General features: G+C 38.8%; 1 protein-coding gene across 21 annotated transcripts in view; it reads right to left on the bottom strand.

Annotated features, from left to right (window-relative positions):
- TFDP2 (transcription factor Dp-2) overlaps positions 1-18,226 on the bottom strand; it is a 205,638-nt gene that overhangs the window by 138,876 nt on the left and 48,536 nt on the right. For 19 of the 21 annotated variants that reach the window (XM_063662293.1, XM_063662285.1, XM_054480210.2 and 16 more), the window contains 2 exons: positions 17,003-17,112; positions 8,321-8,387 (listed from right to left, as the gene is read on the bottom strand). In XM_063662293.1, the coding sequence (XP_063518363.1) occupies positions 8,321-8,387; positions 17,003-17,017 (82 nt within the window). In that variant the 5' untranslated portion in view covers positions 17,018-17,112. Of the gene's footprint in view, positions 1-8,320; positions 8,388-17,002; positions 17,113-18,226 lie in introns of those variants that run through there. The other 2 variants (XM_063662294.1, XM_054480214.2) reach the window with 1 other exon arrangement.

The following is an 18,226-nucleotide window of genomic DNA, read 5'->3' on the forward strand; positions in this document are numbered from 1 at the left end:
AACATAGTGGCGTGGCAGGGATGGCAGGGGGAGTGAGGGTGATTAACGAGTACCAAAAAAACAGAAAGAATAACTAATATTTGATATTTGATTTTTTTTTTTTTTTTTTTGAGACAGAGACTCGCTCTGTCGCCCAGGCCGGAGTGCAGTGGTGTGATTTCAGCTCAATGCAACCTCTACCTCTCAGATTCAAGCAAGTCTCCCACCTCAGCCTCCCAAGTAGCTGGGATTACAAGCGAGTGCCACCACACTCGGCTAATTTTTATATTTTTAGTAGAGACAGGGTTTCACCATGTTGGCCAGGCTGGTCTCAGACTCCTGACCTCAAGTGATCCGCCTGCCTCCCAAAGTGCTGGGGTTACAGGCATGTGCCATTGCACCCAGCCAGTCAATAATTTAATTATACATTTATAAATAACTAAAAGAGTGTAACTGGATTGTTTGTAACCACAAAGGACAAATGCTTGAGGGGATGGATACTCCATTTACCACGATGTGATTATTACACATTTGATAAAGAATGCCTATATCAAAGTAACTCAAGTACTCCATAAATATATATGTATACACATCTACTATGTACCCACAAAAAATTTAAAAATTTTTTAATCAAAACTTCAAAACATTAGAAACAAATATGATTATAACCTTATTTTTAAGCTGCACATAAAAAATAATAAAAGAAAATATATTGTTTTAATCTTGTATATTTGAACTAGATTTTGTATTTTTCTCATTTATCTTTGTATTTTTTAATGAGCATTTATTACTCTTTTATTAAGGGGGAAAAGTAACAAAAATTTCCCCTGCCAACTGTATATCTGAGGGCAAGGACAAGGGAAGCTGGAAACAGTTAAATCTTAAAAAAAGAGCTCTTCAGGGTATATGCATATAACGCCTCTTGTCCTACTTCCCATTAGAAGTATTGCTAATAACCTCAGGAAGCTCCAGGTCCTCCACCCACATTAGCCTCATTTTGTCTAACTGATATAATGGATTCCATGTAAGATTTTACTTGGGAAAAGGGTTCTGCTGGTAAAACAGAGAATGGATGGAAAATCTCTACCCATTATCTACTCAGTCAATCAAACTGCGATCCCAGCAATCTACCTTGATTAGTACCTTGCCTCTGACTGAGTTGACCAAACCTCAGTCACCAAATCTACTTTTAAAATATTATTCATGCTTATCATTTCTTTCCCTTCCCTTCTGCCACTATTTTCCGCCCTTGTTCTTTTTCACCTGGATTTGGTGGTAACTTCTGAGAACTTACTGCCTCTCTCTCTTCAGGATCACCTCCACTTCTAGTTTTGTCTACATTCTGCTTCTAGGGTTCTCTTTCTGATGGTATCACTTTATTAAGGATGGGGAAAAAACCAAAGTGTTTTTCCAACTCTTGTACACCATTTAACACAAAACACTTTGCCTCTGGTCACCAAAATGTGTGGGGATTTCTCCCTACTAGCAAAAAATAAATTCTGACACTACCAGGAGATCACATCAGATCCCACTGGTTAAGGGCTCAGAGCCATAATACTGTCCCCCACTTCACGTGCCAGTTGCAAGCACCAGGTTGTAACCTCTGCTTCTGACCAACCAGCTATAAATTGGGGTTCTCCAAACTCCCTACTCAGGTTCGATTAATTTGCTAGAGTGGCTCACAGAACTCTAGCAAAAGGGAAGCACTTTACTTATGTTTATCAGTTAATTTTTAAAGGATATAACAAAGGACATAGATGAACAAGATCAACAGCCAGATGAAGAAATACATAGGGCAAGGTATGGAAGGGCTCCAAGCTCAGAAGCTTCTGTCCCCAGAGTTGGGGTGCACCACCCTCCTGACACATGGGTGTCTACACCAACCTGGAAACTCTCCAAACCTTACAGTTCAGGGATTTTTATGGAGGCTTCATCACAGAGGTGATGATTAATTATTAACTCAATTTCCAGCCCTTCTCCCATTTCCAATGGATAGAGGGTAGAGCTGAAAGCTTCAAGCTTACAATCGTGGCTTTATCTTTCTGGTCACTAGCCCCCATCCAGGAGTCCACCAAGGGTCACTTCATTTGTACAAAAGTCACTCCTAATTACCTAGGAAATCCTGAGGGATTTAGGAGCTCTGTATCAGATGCTCCTATCACTGAGGAAATTACAAAGGTCTTAGGAGTTCTGTGTCAGGAACTGGGGTCAAAGACCAAATATTACAACAAAAGATACTCCTAGTACTCCTATCTACAAGGGTATTAGGAACTCTGTCTCAGGAATCAGGGCAGCGATCAAATGATACGACAAATGATTCTCCTAACACCCCTATCATTCAGGAAATTACAAGGGTTGTAAGAGTTCTGTGCCAGAGAGTAGGGGCAGAGACTAATATATGTAGTCATGTGTCAACTGGCAATGGGGATAAGTTCTGAGAAATGCTTTGTTATGCGATTTCATTGTTGTACAAACATCATGGAGTATACTTACACAAACCTAAATGTGTAGCATGTTACTGTACTGAATACTGTAGGCAACTGTAACACATGGTAAGTACTTGTGTACCTAAACATAGCTAAACATAGAAAAGGTACAGTAAAAACAGACTATTATCTTATGGGACCACCACTGGATAGCCAACCATTATTGACTGAAACATCATTATGCAGCACATGACTGCATTTCTTATTATTTCACATACTTCTTTTCTTTTCTTTTTTTTTTTTTTTTGAGACAGGGCCTCACTCTGTCACCTAGGCTGGAGTTCAGTGGCACAATCTCAGCTCACTGCAACCTCCACCTTCCAGGCTCAAGTGATCCTCCTGCCTCAGCCTCCAGAGAAGCTGGGACTACAGGTACACGCCACCACACCAGCTAATTTTTTTGTAATTTTTGTAGAGGCAGGGTTTTGCCATGTTGCCCAGGCTGGTCTTGAACTGCTGAGCTCAAGCAATCCACCCCACCTTGGCCTCCCAAAGTGTTGGGATTATAGGCATGAGCCATGGCACCCAGCCTATTTTGCATACTTCTTTACTGATTCATTAAGTCGCAGTCTAATTAGCATTACAGATTATGAGTAATAACTTTATTATCTAGGTCTCTACTGTGTAATCACCTCCTCTGCTACATTGTTACTTCCTCAGTGCATTCTTCTCTGACCCACCCCATCTAAAGGTGAATCTCCTTGCTATTGTATCCTCAGTCCTATACCCTGATATATAGATTTTTTCACATAACCAGTCTTTTATGTGTATGTGTTTGTAATCTATCTTCCTCACCAGAATGTAAGCTCCATGAGGGAAGGGACTTTGTTCTATTCCTTGTTTATCCTTAGCACCTAGAAAAATGCCTGGCACATAGTAAGTAAGTACTATTCAACAAATATTTGCTGAATCAATGAAAGAACGTGGCCTACCTCTCAGGTCTCATTTGTTGCCACAAAACAATCTTTCTTTATATGTGTCTCACATCTACACGTTTTCCCTTCTGTAGTACTGGCTGGATATAACCCAACCCTGGAGCAGTACAGCTATCTTTGTTTTTTCTTTTTTCTCTTTTTTTTGAGACAGTTTCACTCTATCCCTCAGGCCGGAGTGCGGTGGCGCAATCTTGACGCACTGCAACCTCCACCTCCCGGGTTCAGGTGATTCTTGTGTCTCTGCCACCCGAGTAGCTGGGATTACAGGCATGCGCCACCATACCTGGCTAATTTCTGTATTTTTAGTAGAAACGGTTTCACCATGCTGCCTAGGCTGGGAGCTCGAACTCCTGGGCTCAAGAGATCTGCACGCCTTGGCTTCCCAAAGTGCTGGAATTATAGGTGTGAGCCACTGTGCCAGGTCTTTTTTTTTTCTTTTTTTTTTTTTTTTGAGACAGGGTCATGCTCTGTCACCCAGGCTGGAATGCAGTTGTGCAATCATAGCTCACTGCAGCCTCAAATTCCTGGACTCAGGAAATCCTTCCACCTCAGTCTCCCAGGGTGCTGGAATCATAGGCATGAGCTACTGTGCCCAGACCAGCTATCTTTCTTATTAGTGCTGCTGGACAAAAGTAGTCAACCTCCTGGATTTAATATCTTTTTTTTTTTTTTTTTGACGGAGTCTTGCTCTGTCACCCAGGCTGGATTGCAATGACGTGATCTTGGCTCACTGCAACCTCTGCCTCCCTGGTTCAAGCGATTCTCCTGCCTCGGCCTCCCAAGCAGCTGGGATTACAGGTGCCCGCCACCATGCCCAGCTAATTTTTGTATTTTTTAGTAGAGACAGGGTTTCACCATGTTGGTCAGGCTGGCCTCAAACTCCTGACCTCAGGTGATCCACCCCCTCAGCCTCCCAAAATGCTGGGATTACAGGTGTGAGTCACCACGTCCAGCAGGATTTAAGATCTTTAACCTCAACTGAGTTCAGTGCTGCTCTAACATTCTACAATTTCTTTGTCAATGCTCTTGCATTTGTGCTTTCACCCTCTCTCCTCAGTAGCAAAAAAAAGAAAAAAACCATAAAGAACCCAATGGAAATTCTCGAATGGAAAAATGCAATGTCTGAAAAAAAAAATCATTGGCTAGGATTAATAGAATAGCGATAACTGAAAAAAAAATAAGCTAACTTGAAGACAGATTAATGAAAATTGTCACATGTGAAGAACACAGAGGAAAAATGGTAGGAAAAAAAAATTAACCTAACTTCAGGACCTAACTTCAGGGTGTTGCAGGTAAGGGATTTGGGATTTTATTTTAATTTAAATAGGAAGTTGCTTAAAAGGGTTTAATTAGCCAGGGGAGTGACCCAGTAACTGCACTTCTGAGTACTTATCTTAATAAATAAAAAGAAACAAAAACTTAGCTTTTGTTAAAAAAAAGATTCATTATGATGTCCAACATCATAGGTTTATATCATATATAGAAATATATATGCATCATATATAACCAACAAAAAAGACAAATATCCAACAATAAGGAAATGAAAAAATGTTTAATAAATCATTACTCATAAGCACAGTGAAACAGTATGAAGCTCTAAGAAAGGTATTTATAAATGTCAAAACATGGAAACTGTGTTTTTTAGATTCAGTCAAAAAAGGAAAATAGACAACTATAATATATACCAGTTTTATAACTTTAAAACATAGTTATATAAATAATTACGAAAAATTACAAAAAAGAAAGGGTTGTATTAGAAAGGCAGAATTTTTTTTCTATTTTTCAAAAGTTTCTATAATATCATTGCTACATCATCATTTCAATTAAGAAAAATACTTTTCTACATCTCACTTCCAATACAACTCTCATCTTGGGCCTGTAACAAATATTAACTGAATTTTACCAATTAAAAAATATTTAAAAGAAATCTCTTCCAAATCTTGTTGGTTCACTTAATGTGAAGTTCCTTCTGCTGTTACTAGCTAACAGCTCAAAGAAGAGCAACAGTTTTCTTTTAAAACATATAATTATTTCAGCCAGGTACAGTGACACATGCCTGTAGTCTCAGCTACTCCAGAGGCTTGAACTCCAGGAGTTCAAAACCACCCTGGGCATAGCAAAACCCTGTCTCAAAAACAAACACACGCATATAGCTATTTCAAAACCTGACCTCTCTAGTCCACTCTTAAATGATTCTCTGTCTTCCTCTCCATTTGTTCTATAAAGTTAAACAAACTGAGAAGGTTTTACTCTGTAACTAAACTTTACTGGTGTTAACATCTGTCCAGGGCTAACATTTATAACTAGTACTTACCCTTCAGATGCCTATTCTACCATCAAAGACAATCTTTCTCACCTAAACCCCCATTCTCTTTCTTTGTCTTCTGTCTTTTGAAAGCACTTTTCTTTCTTTCTTTTTTTTTTTTTTTTTTTTGGAGACACACTCTCATTCTGTTGCCCAGGCTGGAGTGCAATGGTGTGATCTCAGCTCACTGCAGCCTCCGCCTCCTGGGTTCAAGCGATTCTCTTGCCTCAGCCTCCGCAGTAGCTGGGATTACAGACGCCTGCCACCACACCTGGCTAATATTTGTACTTTTAGTAGAGACGGGGTTTCACCATGTTGCTCAGGCTGGTCTCAAACTCCTTACCTCAGGTGATCTGCCCACCTTGGCCCCCCAAAGTGCTGGGATTACAGGCGTGAGCAACCATGCCCAGCCAAAAGCATTTTTCTATGTCACTTTTCCCCTTTATGACTTGCTATCCTCTCTTTATTTTCAAGGTTGCTGCATCATTCCATTATTCTCATTATCGCAATACTCAATATCATAGTCTTCCATGTCTACCAAGCTTATTGTTCCCACTTCCTTCCCCTGACCTGATTACTACATTTTATTAGAGCAGAGATTCCCAGTTACGTGTTGTGAATAAGCTATGAGTATACAAAAGTATGGAGTCCCTCAGCCCTCATGGCAGTCTGGAGTGGCCTAGGGCAGCTGAAGCTTCTAGGTAGCTTAATCCTGACCTTAAGCAGCCTTTTTGTTTAGCCCTAGTGCATCCCACAAATGTTATCATTTTCTATGAATGTTGTCATGTGGGAAAAAAAATGAGGAGCATTGAGGCTTAAAGTATCTCTTAAATGGCTTCATAATACATACCTTAACTCTCAGAATCATTCCCACGGACTATCAATATTATTAAGCTAGGCCAGGTGTGGTGGCTTAAACCTGGCCAACAAGATGAAACCCTGGAAACCCTGTCTCTACCAAAAATATAAAAAGTAGTCGGGCATTGTGGCATGTGCCTGTAATCCCATCTACTCGGGAGGCTGAGGGAGGAGAATCACTTGAACCCGGGAAGTGGAGGGTGCAGTGAGCCAAGATCATGCCACTGCACTCCAGCCTGGGTAACAGAGTGAGACTCTGCCACCAAAGAAAAAAAAAAAAAAATTAAGCTAGACCTTTTTATATTGGAATATAGATGTCTCTAGCCTGCTCTCTAGAACAGTGGTCCCCAGCGTTTTTTGATACCAGGGACCAGTTTTGTGGAAGACAATTTTTCCATGGGCGGGGGTGGAGAGAGATGGATGGTTTCAGGATGAAACTGTTCCACCTGAGATAATAAGGCATTAAATTCTCTTAAGGACTGCACAACCTAGATCCCTCCCATGTGCAGTTCACAATAGGGTTCGCCCTCCTATGAGAATCTAATGCTCACTTGCTGGCCGCTCACCTCCTGCTATGCAGCCTGGCTCCTAACAGGCCGTGAACCCACAGCCCGGGAATTGGGGACCCCTGCTCTAGAGTACATCTCCCACCTTAGACATAAACCCTTTAAGGAAGCTGATATTTCTCTCATAGCTATTTGTATTGTAATAGATCTTGTTCCTACAGTTTATAATGAAAAATTTCAAATATACACAAAAGAGAAAGGAAAGGAATAATGAAACCCCACAGAAATATTACCTAACTTAAACAAATAATCAACTTAAGACAATATTGTTTTATCTATAATACCACCCACTTTACCCTCCTTCTCCTAGTGGATTATTTTGAAGCCAATTCCAGACATCATATAATATCATCCGCAGACATTTCAGCATGTATCTCTATATACCACAAGATAATGTTCAAGGAGACATATTGAAAGATACTGCTGGTTCCTGTGTAAGTTCTTGTACTGGTGGGTCAGAATACTTTTTTTTTTTTTGAGACAGGGTCTCATTCTGTCACCCAGGCTGGAGTACAGTGGCATGATTATGGCTCACTGCAGCCTCAACCTTCCAGGCTCAAGCAATCCTCCTACAATGGCCTCCTGAGTAGCTGGGACTACAGGTACACACCACCATGCCCGGCTAAGTTTTTGTAAAGACAGAGTCTCACTATGTTACCCAGGCTGGTCTCAAACTCCTGGGCTCAAGTGATCCTTCTGCCTCGGCCTCCCAAAGTGCTGGGATTACAGGTGTGAGCCACTGCACCAAGCCAGTGGGCCAGATTTCTGATATAAGCATTCTTCCAGTAAGACATATATTAGTCAAAGAAATACACACATACACACGTATATAAAATATAGAAAACATATATATGTATTTTCTCTACTGTACTTCCTTACAACTTAAACCATTTGAAAGTAGGACTCTCAAACAAGAAAATCAAGAAAAAAGTGGTCTGAATAGTTTCAATTGTAATAAGATCATTGATAAGGGATCTTAGAGATCTCTCAGGAAAGAGAAAAATCACACACAAAAATCCTCCGTCTGTCAGAGGTAAATGACTTTCATACAGCACAAGTTATGTGGCAATGAACAACGTGCTAATATCATAAAATTATTATACATAAAGTAATTCATGTAGCTGCATATTTTACAAAACAAATGCAATAAAACTAACTTAATTCAGAAAATTTTTATTCAATAATCCTTACCTTTTGTTGGACTGAGATTCTGATCTATAAATCCTCTTACTTCTGCATTTGTGGAAGTCAAACCAACCTGAATAAAACCGTTTAAAAAGTTAAAAATAGTTCACTTAACAAGCTATTTTATATCTTCCATCAGATGTCCATATCAAATATATATAGCCACATCAAATGAATTAATTATATTAACCACAGGAGTATTATTTTAAAATGAAATGTTGACATATTATTTAAAAGGGGAAAAATATTGCCTGTAGTCCCAACTACTTGGGAGGCTGAGGTGGGAGGATCGCTTGAGCCTGGGAGGCAAGGGTGTTGCAGCGAGCTGAGATCATGCCACTGCACTCCAGCCTGGATGACAGAGTGAGACCTTGTCTCAAAAAAAAAGGTGAGGGGAATATGAATTGTCCAGCTTAAGAAAAAAATTAATGAAATACTATTACTTATGAGCAGAACTGAGATTTTATAGATTTTACTGACAGTTCTTTGAAAGCAAATAAGTAATGTGGCAGCCGTGAAGTTGCCAATAGATATTTCAAAATTCCATCCTCACTGTTGCCCTTAATTTGTACTATTCTTAATCACTATCTAAAATGCTTTCAATACTATGACATGTGAGGAATCAAATAAAGACCATTAATACCACAATGCGGAAGTAAAATACATTGGCCTCAAGTCCAACTGCTTGGATTCATATTCTGGACCATCAAGCCTACTAGGGGTTTGGCCTTGGTCAAGTCATGCAATTTCCTCATCTGTAAATTGGAGCGTGATACCAGTACTTACCAATTCAGGTTGTTATAAACACTAAATGAGATAATTCATGTAAAGCATATAGCACAGGATTTGGCACATACTGCTCAATCCATGTCAGCATACGTTACTGTTAGTATTATACTTGAGGGACTACCCACAGCAAGTATTTATGAATTCACTTTTAGATAATTTATTTCATTTAAGGTAATATCCACTACACTACTTGGCATCACAGAGCTGAATACAATAATATCATCAAACCGAATATCAGAAATATATTACAAAGCCTGGAGGAAAAAAAAACCCTCAATTTTTGAAAACTTGGCAGAATGCAAACATCCAAAAATTGGCTCTATTATTACTATCAAATACTTTTTGTAAGCATTGAAGATTTGTAATCTTGAAACATTACAATTTTATTACATTACACTAACTTGTAACATCACAAGTTTGTGGTATGATACCTCAAACTATACTTTTTTTTTTTTTTTTTTGAGATGGAGTTTACACTCTTGTGGCCCAGGCTGGAGTGCAATGGCACCATCTTGGCTCACTGCAACCTCCGCCTCCCAGATTCAAGTGATTCTCCTGCCTCAGCCTCCCAGGTAGCTGGGATTATAGGCACCTACCACCACGCCCAGCTAATTTTTGTAGTTTTAGTAGAGAAGGGGTTTCACCATGTTGGCCAGGCTGGTCTTGAACTCCTGACCTCAAGTGATCCGCCCACCTTAGCTTCCCAAAGTGCTGGGATTACAGGCATCAGTCACCATGCTCGGCCCTCAAACTATACTTTCAAGATACTACCACATGGAAAGGATTTTTTAACCCCTTTACTGAGATATCATTGATATATAAAAATGGCATACATTTAAGGTGTACATCTTGATGTTTTGATATATGTATACATTGTAAAATGATCACCACAGTCAAGCTGACATATCCATTACCTCTATATAGCTATTATTGTGTATATGCGTGTTGTGAAGACTCAATTTAAGATCTATCCTTTTAGCAAATTACAAGCACACAATACAGTACTATTAATTATCATCACTGTGCAGCACATCAGATCTCCAGCAATCTGAAAAGACTTTAAAGCACACAAAGCTTTATAACTTTATAACTATCCACTTATTGTTTTAAACACTGACTACTTATATTTTTCTTCTTTTTTTTTTTCAGACAGAGTTTCGTTTTTGTTGCTCAGGCTGGAGTGCAATGGCACAATCTCGGCTCACTGTAACCTCTGCGTCCTGGGTTCAAGCAATTCTCCTGCCTCAACCTCCCAAGTAGCTGGGATTACAGGCGTGCACCACCACGCCCAGCTAATTATGTATTTTCAGTAGAGACAGGGTTTCACCATGTTGGTCAGGCTGGTCTCGAACTCCTGTCCTCAAGTGATCCACCCGTCTCGGCCTCCCAAAGTACTGGGATTACAGGCGTGAGCCACCATGCCTGGCTGTATTTATATTTTTCATAAGCAATTATTTGATAGTTTATAATATCAATGTAAGAGCTAATTATTTCATTATTTGATAATTCAATGCTCTACTAAGAATTCAAATGCTCTACTAATAGCTGTTTCTTTCTGTCAAGAAGTATGTTAGCAGTAATATTTCTACATATTTTTCATATCCTAACAAGTGATTCTGATGCAAATCTATCTCTAGAATCTATCATCATCAAATTTTTATGACAGTAGCTGAGACTAAGTCATCTAGAAAATGGCCTCTTAATTCTATGTAGATAATAGTGCAGATACTTAACTTTGTCTAGCTTCTTGTCAGTTTTCAGTTAGAAATAAAGACAATACTTTCCAACAAAATTTGCAACAAATAACTATATGTTATGGCTCTTCAGTTGCTCACAAATAATGTTAAATATCCAAGTTGTTGATTTGTTGAAGAGTTTATTGTGCCATTACTAATAACTCCCCCCTCCTTTTTAAACTCTTCTGCTATAGAAAGATGACAGAGGCAAAACTTGTTGGTGTTCTACTTTAAAAAGAAAGCAAAGAAGGCAAAGACAGCCTTTAATAAATTCCATGCTTGATACAATATAACCATTTAAATACATGTATTATAATAACTTCAAAAGGATCAGTTTATACCTTTTTGTTATTATACAACCTCAACTAAACCTCAAAAACCTCAACTAAAACCACACACTCATAATAGAGAGTTCAGTTACTGGGTTACCGTTATGCTTAAACATCTGTTCTTAATATCCAACTTCTGCAGAGTAAAACAGCCAACGAATGTGGAAACTTTTTAAGCAGTTGTACACCTGCATCTTAAGAACCAACAAATTGTACTCCAAAAAGATAAAAGTCAACTGTGAGTCCATACTGCATGCTAATCTTAGTCTCATAGATGGAGGGGAGGTGTTTGTATTTAAAGCTTATATATATAAAACCAAAATATATTAAAACTTCAAAATATGTATTAATTTCTACTATCATAAACACTTTGTAAAGATTCAAAAAAGCTGTATTATTTGAGAGTAGAAAAAGTTGGCTAGCGAAAGCATCCTAAAATATTAGCCATTCTTCCCTTATTCTACCTATTTAAAAAGGACCTATCTTTCAATGAACGAGAGAAAAAAGTGAACTCATATTTCACGTTAAATTCTTTGCCTAATCATGTCCTGAGGAAAATATGCTGAGTATTCCTCTCTTTCTTCTCAATTTTTAAAAATAAATTGTATTGTCTGTATTTAAGGTATAAAACATGATGTTATAAGATACATATATATAAAATGGTTACTATAGTGGAACAATATCTGGGTATTCCAATGCTGTGTTGTGTACTATGTAAGCAGTCACTATGCGTCTACTGAATTCAAAGTATCTAAGTTCAATTTTTAAGAATCAGATCATATTGACTAATAATATTGTAATTTCATTGATATTCAACATTTCTGACTGACATAACATTACTGAAATGTTCAGAGTAAGATCATCTGTGCTCAGTTAAGCTCTACCTTACATAGGCAAGGTGATCGTGGAACGGTCACTACAAAATGGGAATGATAGAATGTATGTGCAAGACAAACTAAAGAGCTCATAGGATCAAGTCAAATGATTATGTAAATATATCTGTTAATTTGGCAAAAATATATCTATTAATATGACAAAGCAATATTTAAGTGTGGGTTGTCATTCAAATGGCAATGGCTTCCAACACTTCAACCCTGACACAGACCATATGCAAAAGAGAAATGCAAATGACCAATAAACATACAGAATGTTAGTTTACTTAACTAGTAATCAGAGAAATGTAATAAATTGCACATCATTTTTTGCTGATTAAATTGGCAAAGGTTTATAAACATATAAAAAGAAATGTCACTTTCATACGCCACAAGTATATATATAAATCTGTGCAATCTTAGCAATATGAATCAAAAGCTCTAAAAAATTATACACACTTTGGCTCAGTAATTTCGTAGAATTTTGTCTTCTGGAGATAATATGATGAGTGAGCAAAAATAGACAAAATGTTCCAAAAAGGAAAAAAGCAGAAGTAACTTAATGGTCAATATTAGGAAACTGGTGTAATATCCATACAATAAATAACATAAAATAGCCACTTAGGCCAGGCACCATGGCTCATGCCTGTAATAGCAGCACCTAGGGAGGCTAAGGCAGGAAGATTGCTTGAGCCCAAGAGTTTGAGACCAGCCTTAAGGAACGTAGTGAGATCCTGTCTCTACAAAGAACAGAAGAAATTAGGTGGGCAAGGTGCCTGTAGTTCCGCTACTGGAGAGGCTGAGGTGGGAGCATCGCTTGAGCCCAGGAGGTCGAGGCTGCAGTGAGCCATGATCACGCCGCTGCACTCCAGCTGGAGCAACAGAGCAAGACCCTGTCCCAAACTAAACTAAACTAAACTAAACTAAAATAGACACTTAAAATGATGTTCCAGAGATATCAAGATAAGAAAATGCATTAATCACAGAAATTAAATAGTAGCCAGGCACGGTGGCTCATGCCCATAAACCCAGCACTTTATAGTCCCTATTACCCAGGCTAGAGTGTAGTGGCACGATCTCGGCTCACTGCAACCTCCGCCTCCCAGGTTCAAGTGATTATCTTGCCCCTCTGGCCCAGGTAGCTGGGATTACGGGCACACTGCCACCACACCCAGCTAATTTTTGTATTTTTAGTAGAGATGGGGTTTTACCATGTTGGCCAGGCTGGTCTCGAACTCCTGACCTCAAGTATCCGCCTGCCTTGGCCTCCCAAAGTGCTGGGATTACAGGCATGAGCCATCGCGCTGGGCCAATGTCTATACATTTTGATTGCTATATATACAAATTTGTATACAAATCAGATATCTTCTTAAGCAAAATTTTGCTGACAGTCTCTAGGCTATTTTTTCTTTTCTTTATCTGTATTTTCTAATTTTTCCATAATGAGTATTACAGCCTACATGTTTTTCTTAAAGATTCATTGACAAGGCAAAAAAAAAAACCCTCAAAAATTATATTTCAAATTCTTTACTGTATTATTGCTTAAATTAGAACACAATTGCATTTTTGGTCTAGAAAAATATCACTGGATACTAGATACTATTTGATAGCAATTTTACCCCAGATACAATAAATATGTTGCCAGCTCCTCACCTCTTCCTTTTGCAAAGTGATCAATCCTACATCTCATGTAGTTCTAGTAGGACAATTAATCTTAGAGGCTCAAAGTGGGCTCATGACTCAAAGCCTGGCCACTTACCGTATCCCACTTCCTTCTCCACGGAGTTGAAGCAAGGTCACCTCAAGCTCCTCCATAGATTTTGAAACATAAATACTAAAAAGGGGCCAGGTGCAGTGGCTCACACCTGTAATCCCAGCACTGTGGGAGGCCAAGTCAGGCAGATCCCTTGAAGCCAGGGGTTTGAGACCAGCCTGGGCAACATAGCCAGACTCCATCTCTTTAAAAAACAAAAGTTCCCTCTCTCCTTCTGAGACAAGTATTATGAGGCCAATGCAAGCCATTATGCCACCATACAGAAGGCCTAAAGATAGAAGAAGACAGACCCCTGACATCATTGTTTGATCCCCGGAATCTAGACGTGTTTCAAGCAGCCTCTAGACTTTTCAATTATATAAGTCAATACATTCCACTTTTTGTGTTAAGCTGTTTTGATAGGGTTTTGATCATTTGCAACTATAAGAGACCTAATAAAGCATGGATAAGACAAAAGTAACTCTTCACAAAAAAACTGTTGTCATCAGAGACATGTAAAATGAGAAAATTTAAAATGTACATATTTGAATACATGTTTAGTAATGCCTCTGTAAGAGGGCAATCTCTTCCCTATCTATAATCTCTTCTGTGTTTGTGAGTCACTTCTCAGTAACATGTGACACAACTGATCACTTCCCCTTGAAACACTTTCTTCACCTGGGCCTCCAGATCATCAGGATAACTCTTTTCTTCCTGTCTTTGCCCATCCTTTGAGTATCCTTTATGGCTTCTCTTGCTTTCCATCTTTTTGTTGGAGAATCCCTGTGCTCAGACCTTGGTCCTTATATATTTGCTGTCCATGCACTCACTATATGATCACATGTAGTTCCATTGCTTTACAATAATTTTAATATGAAATGACCCGGGCCGGGCGCGGTGGCTCACACCTATAATCTCAGCACTTTGGGAGGCTGAGGCGGGCAGATTACCTGAGGTCGGGAGTTTGAGAGCAGCCTGACCAACATGGAGAAACCCCATCTCTCCTAAAAATACAAAATTAGCTGGGCATGGTGCACATGCCTGTAATCCCAGCTACTCGGGAGGCTGAGGCAGGAGAATCACTTGAACCTGGGAGGCAGAGGTTGCAGTGAGCCGAGATTCTGCCATTGTACTCTGGCCCGGGCAACAGAGCAAGAATCCATTTCAAAAAAAAAAAGAAATGACCCAAAAATTTCTACCTCCATTCCTAAGCTTTCCCCTGAGCGCCAGAGTCACTTATCAAATTGCCCAGCCAATATCTCCACTTGGAAGTTTTTAGGTTTCTCAACCTTAGTACGTTCAAAACAGAATGTTTAAGTTTATCACAATATCCTATACCTCCCTAAAAATTCCTCTTCTAATTAAACAGCACAGTCATTTACCCAGTTACACAAGTCAAATACTGAGAAGTCTCTAACTTCTTTCCTGCCCTCATATCCTAATGACTCAATAAATCTTGATGACTGTCCCTAAATGATAATGAAGCAAAATCTGTATCTGCTTCTAGTTACCAATGCATGTTAAAAGCAATGTTCTGAATTACAACCCAAAATAAGCAAACAGACATAATGTAATAAGGGTTTGTTTGTTAATGCTATTGTTCGGCTGCATGATGGGCAATATTTAGAACTATCGGTCTGACTCACAAGAAACCCTTTATCATCTTTCCTCACACACTGTGCTGGGCCCTCAGCAGCCATTTCATGCAACAACACTTGCTTCTCCTGGTCACAACTAACTAAAGCACTAGTCAACATGAGACTTTAACTGTGCCAGAGGCTCCTCCTAAGGAGTCTGAAACTGGAGCTGATACAGGCAGGCAGGATGTATCAGGCTACCCCCTTCCCTTTTTTTTTCTTGAGACAAAGTCTCGCTCTTATCCCCCAGGCTGGAGTGCAATGGGGTAATCTCAGCTTACTGCAACTTCCGCCTCCCAGGTTCAAGTGATTCTCCTGCCTCAGCCTCCCAACTAGCTGGGATTACAGGCGTCTGCCACTGCACCTGGCTACTTTTTGTATTTTTAGTAGAGACGGGGTTTCACCATGTTGGCCAGGCTGGTCTCGAACTCCTGACCTCAGGTGATCCGCCCACCTTGGCCTCCCAAAGTGCTGGGATTACAGGCATGAGCCACCGTGCCCGGCCTGCCTCCTTCCCTTTCTTCGCACCTCTCTCTGGACAGGCTGGTCCCCTAACATGTAGATGGAAATACTGAGTGGCGCCATGTTCTACCACCCTGGCTGGGGAACTGAGAAAGATGATTTGGACAGACAGACAGAGGGAGAAATGAAGCAGGTACACAGTAACAAGCTGAGAGAGATGAGAAATGGAAACCAAATACTGCTTCAATTCCTGCTGGATTTCTAGTTTCTGGGCCTGGATCTTTCTGAAGGCCCACAAAATTCCCACTCTTAAATTCCTTGAGACATCCCTGTATTTTTATAACAAATTCTCTTTTTGTTTAATTCCTAGTCAAAGATTCCTACATAATAATATAGGAACAGTAAAGCAATTATACTTTAATACATATAACATTGGAACAGTAAAGCAATTTATAAATAATTCCCCATATGTTGCACTCTTAAGGCACAATTCTTTACCATAACTGGAAACAAACTCATTAATAAAGAGTGACAAATAAATAAATAAATAAAGAGTGACATACAACTTGAAAGGAGGTATATTCAGAAATGATCACCTCAAGTAGAGGGAAAAACTTGAATAACTTCTCCAAAACATCTAAAATCTAATGTTTCTTCAGGAACCATCTCATGGAAGGTAGCAAGCTATTTTCAGACAATATCTGAGCACATACATTTCCCTGAGTAACCAAAAAATAAAAATAAAAAAATTAAGCCAAAGAAAACAGTGATTTGCTCAAAAAGGCCAAGTAACCCTCCAGCAAGTACCAAAACAAATTTATTACAATATCCAAAAGAGGAGGGCGGGGTGGGAAACTTTCTGGAGATAGCAATTTGCAGCTGTTGAGAAGTAACTTGGTGCCAACTTGCAAGAATGCTACTATCTCCATTAGGGCACTATATTCAATCACATTAAAGCTTATCTCATATTCTGCATAAACATAAACAAATACAATTATAAATCCATGCAAGTAAATTAAATCTGATTAACCAGAATGGTGAGAAAATATGTAGGAAAAAGCACAGCTTACTTTAAAAAATACTTACATTAAAAAATTTACAAATACTTACATTTTTTGCCGTCATGTCAAACTGTATTCTATTTAAGATTCTGTAAAGCCATTAAAAAAAAGAAAAAAAGAAAAAAACCTTCGTCTTCAAAATTTCTTTAAAAGAACAACCTGTTAAAGGAAAACAGAGGGAATAGTAATGTAATAATAATAATAGGCAACATTTATGTCATATTTACTATGTGACATGCATTATTATCTAAGTGAACTGTCTAAATTAATCTTCACAACAACACTATGAGGTTTGTACCATCTTAATCCCCATTTTCCAGATAAAAACTAGGGCTTAGAAAGGTTAAGTAATTTGACCATATCAACTCAGTTCACAAGTGATGGAGCCTGGGCTTTGAAATGGTATTAGGCTATGCTGCTTTAGAAAATCCACTGAAAGAAACACCAGGGCTTCTTGGAGAAATAGCTGATTCTAGTACAAGATAAACCTAGAACATCTCATTGTGCCTAAAGTAAGGAAGGGCTCAAAAAATGATGGAGACATGTCAAAAGTACACAGAAATCAACTTAAAGAGCCTACAGCTGGACAATTTTCAACAACTGAACACCAAAGTACATAATGATAGTAACAGATTATAAACCCATTGAATAAAATAATAATCCAGGATTATTGGGGCTAAAGGGGGAGAAGAGAAATTCTTTGCAGTAGAACGCCAACTAATAAATATAAATGAGTGATACAGTTAGTAAAACTTCCATTTTGGAACCATCATAACTAATAAGAAAAGAATAGTTAATACACGGTAAAACTAGTCAGTGAAAACATGGTGAAAAATAGGATATTTCCATAGCCTAGAAATATCTCCCTACAAAATACCTACTAATTCAAATTTTCTAGTGAAAGAAATATGGCATAAATCACTTTAGCCAAGTGATCAAAGTTACCAAATGATTACCAACAATGGGGCAAGCCAACATGTGTCTCTTCAAGCGCACTGAGATGGATACAGCATGAATTCTGAGGTACATTTGCCCAATATGCAAAATCTAAATCTAATAATGAGGAAGCATCAGAGAAATCCAAATTGAGAGGCATTCTACAAAACAATGGCCTGAATTCTTCAAAAAATGTTAGTGTCATGAATGGCAAATAAAGGCTGAGAAACTTTCCAGATTTAAAAAGACTAAAAACTGCTGGGCGCGGTGGCTCACGCCTGTAATTCCAGCACTTTGGCAGGCTGAGGCAAGTGGATCACCTGAGGTCAGGAGTTCG

This window comes from Pongo pygmaeus, chromosome 2 (assembly GCF_028885625.2).
Source record: "Pongo pygmaeus isolate AG05252 chromosome 2, NHGRI_mPonPyg2-v2.0_pri, whole genome shotgun sequence".
Lineage (NCBI taxonomy): Eukaryota > Metazoa > Chordata > Mammalia > Primates > Hominidae > Pongo > Pongo pygmaeus.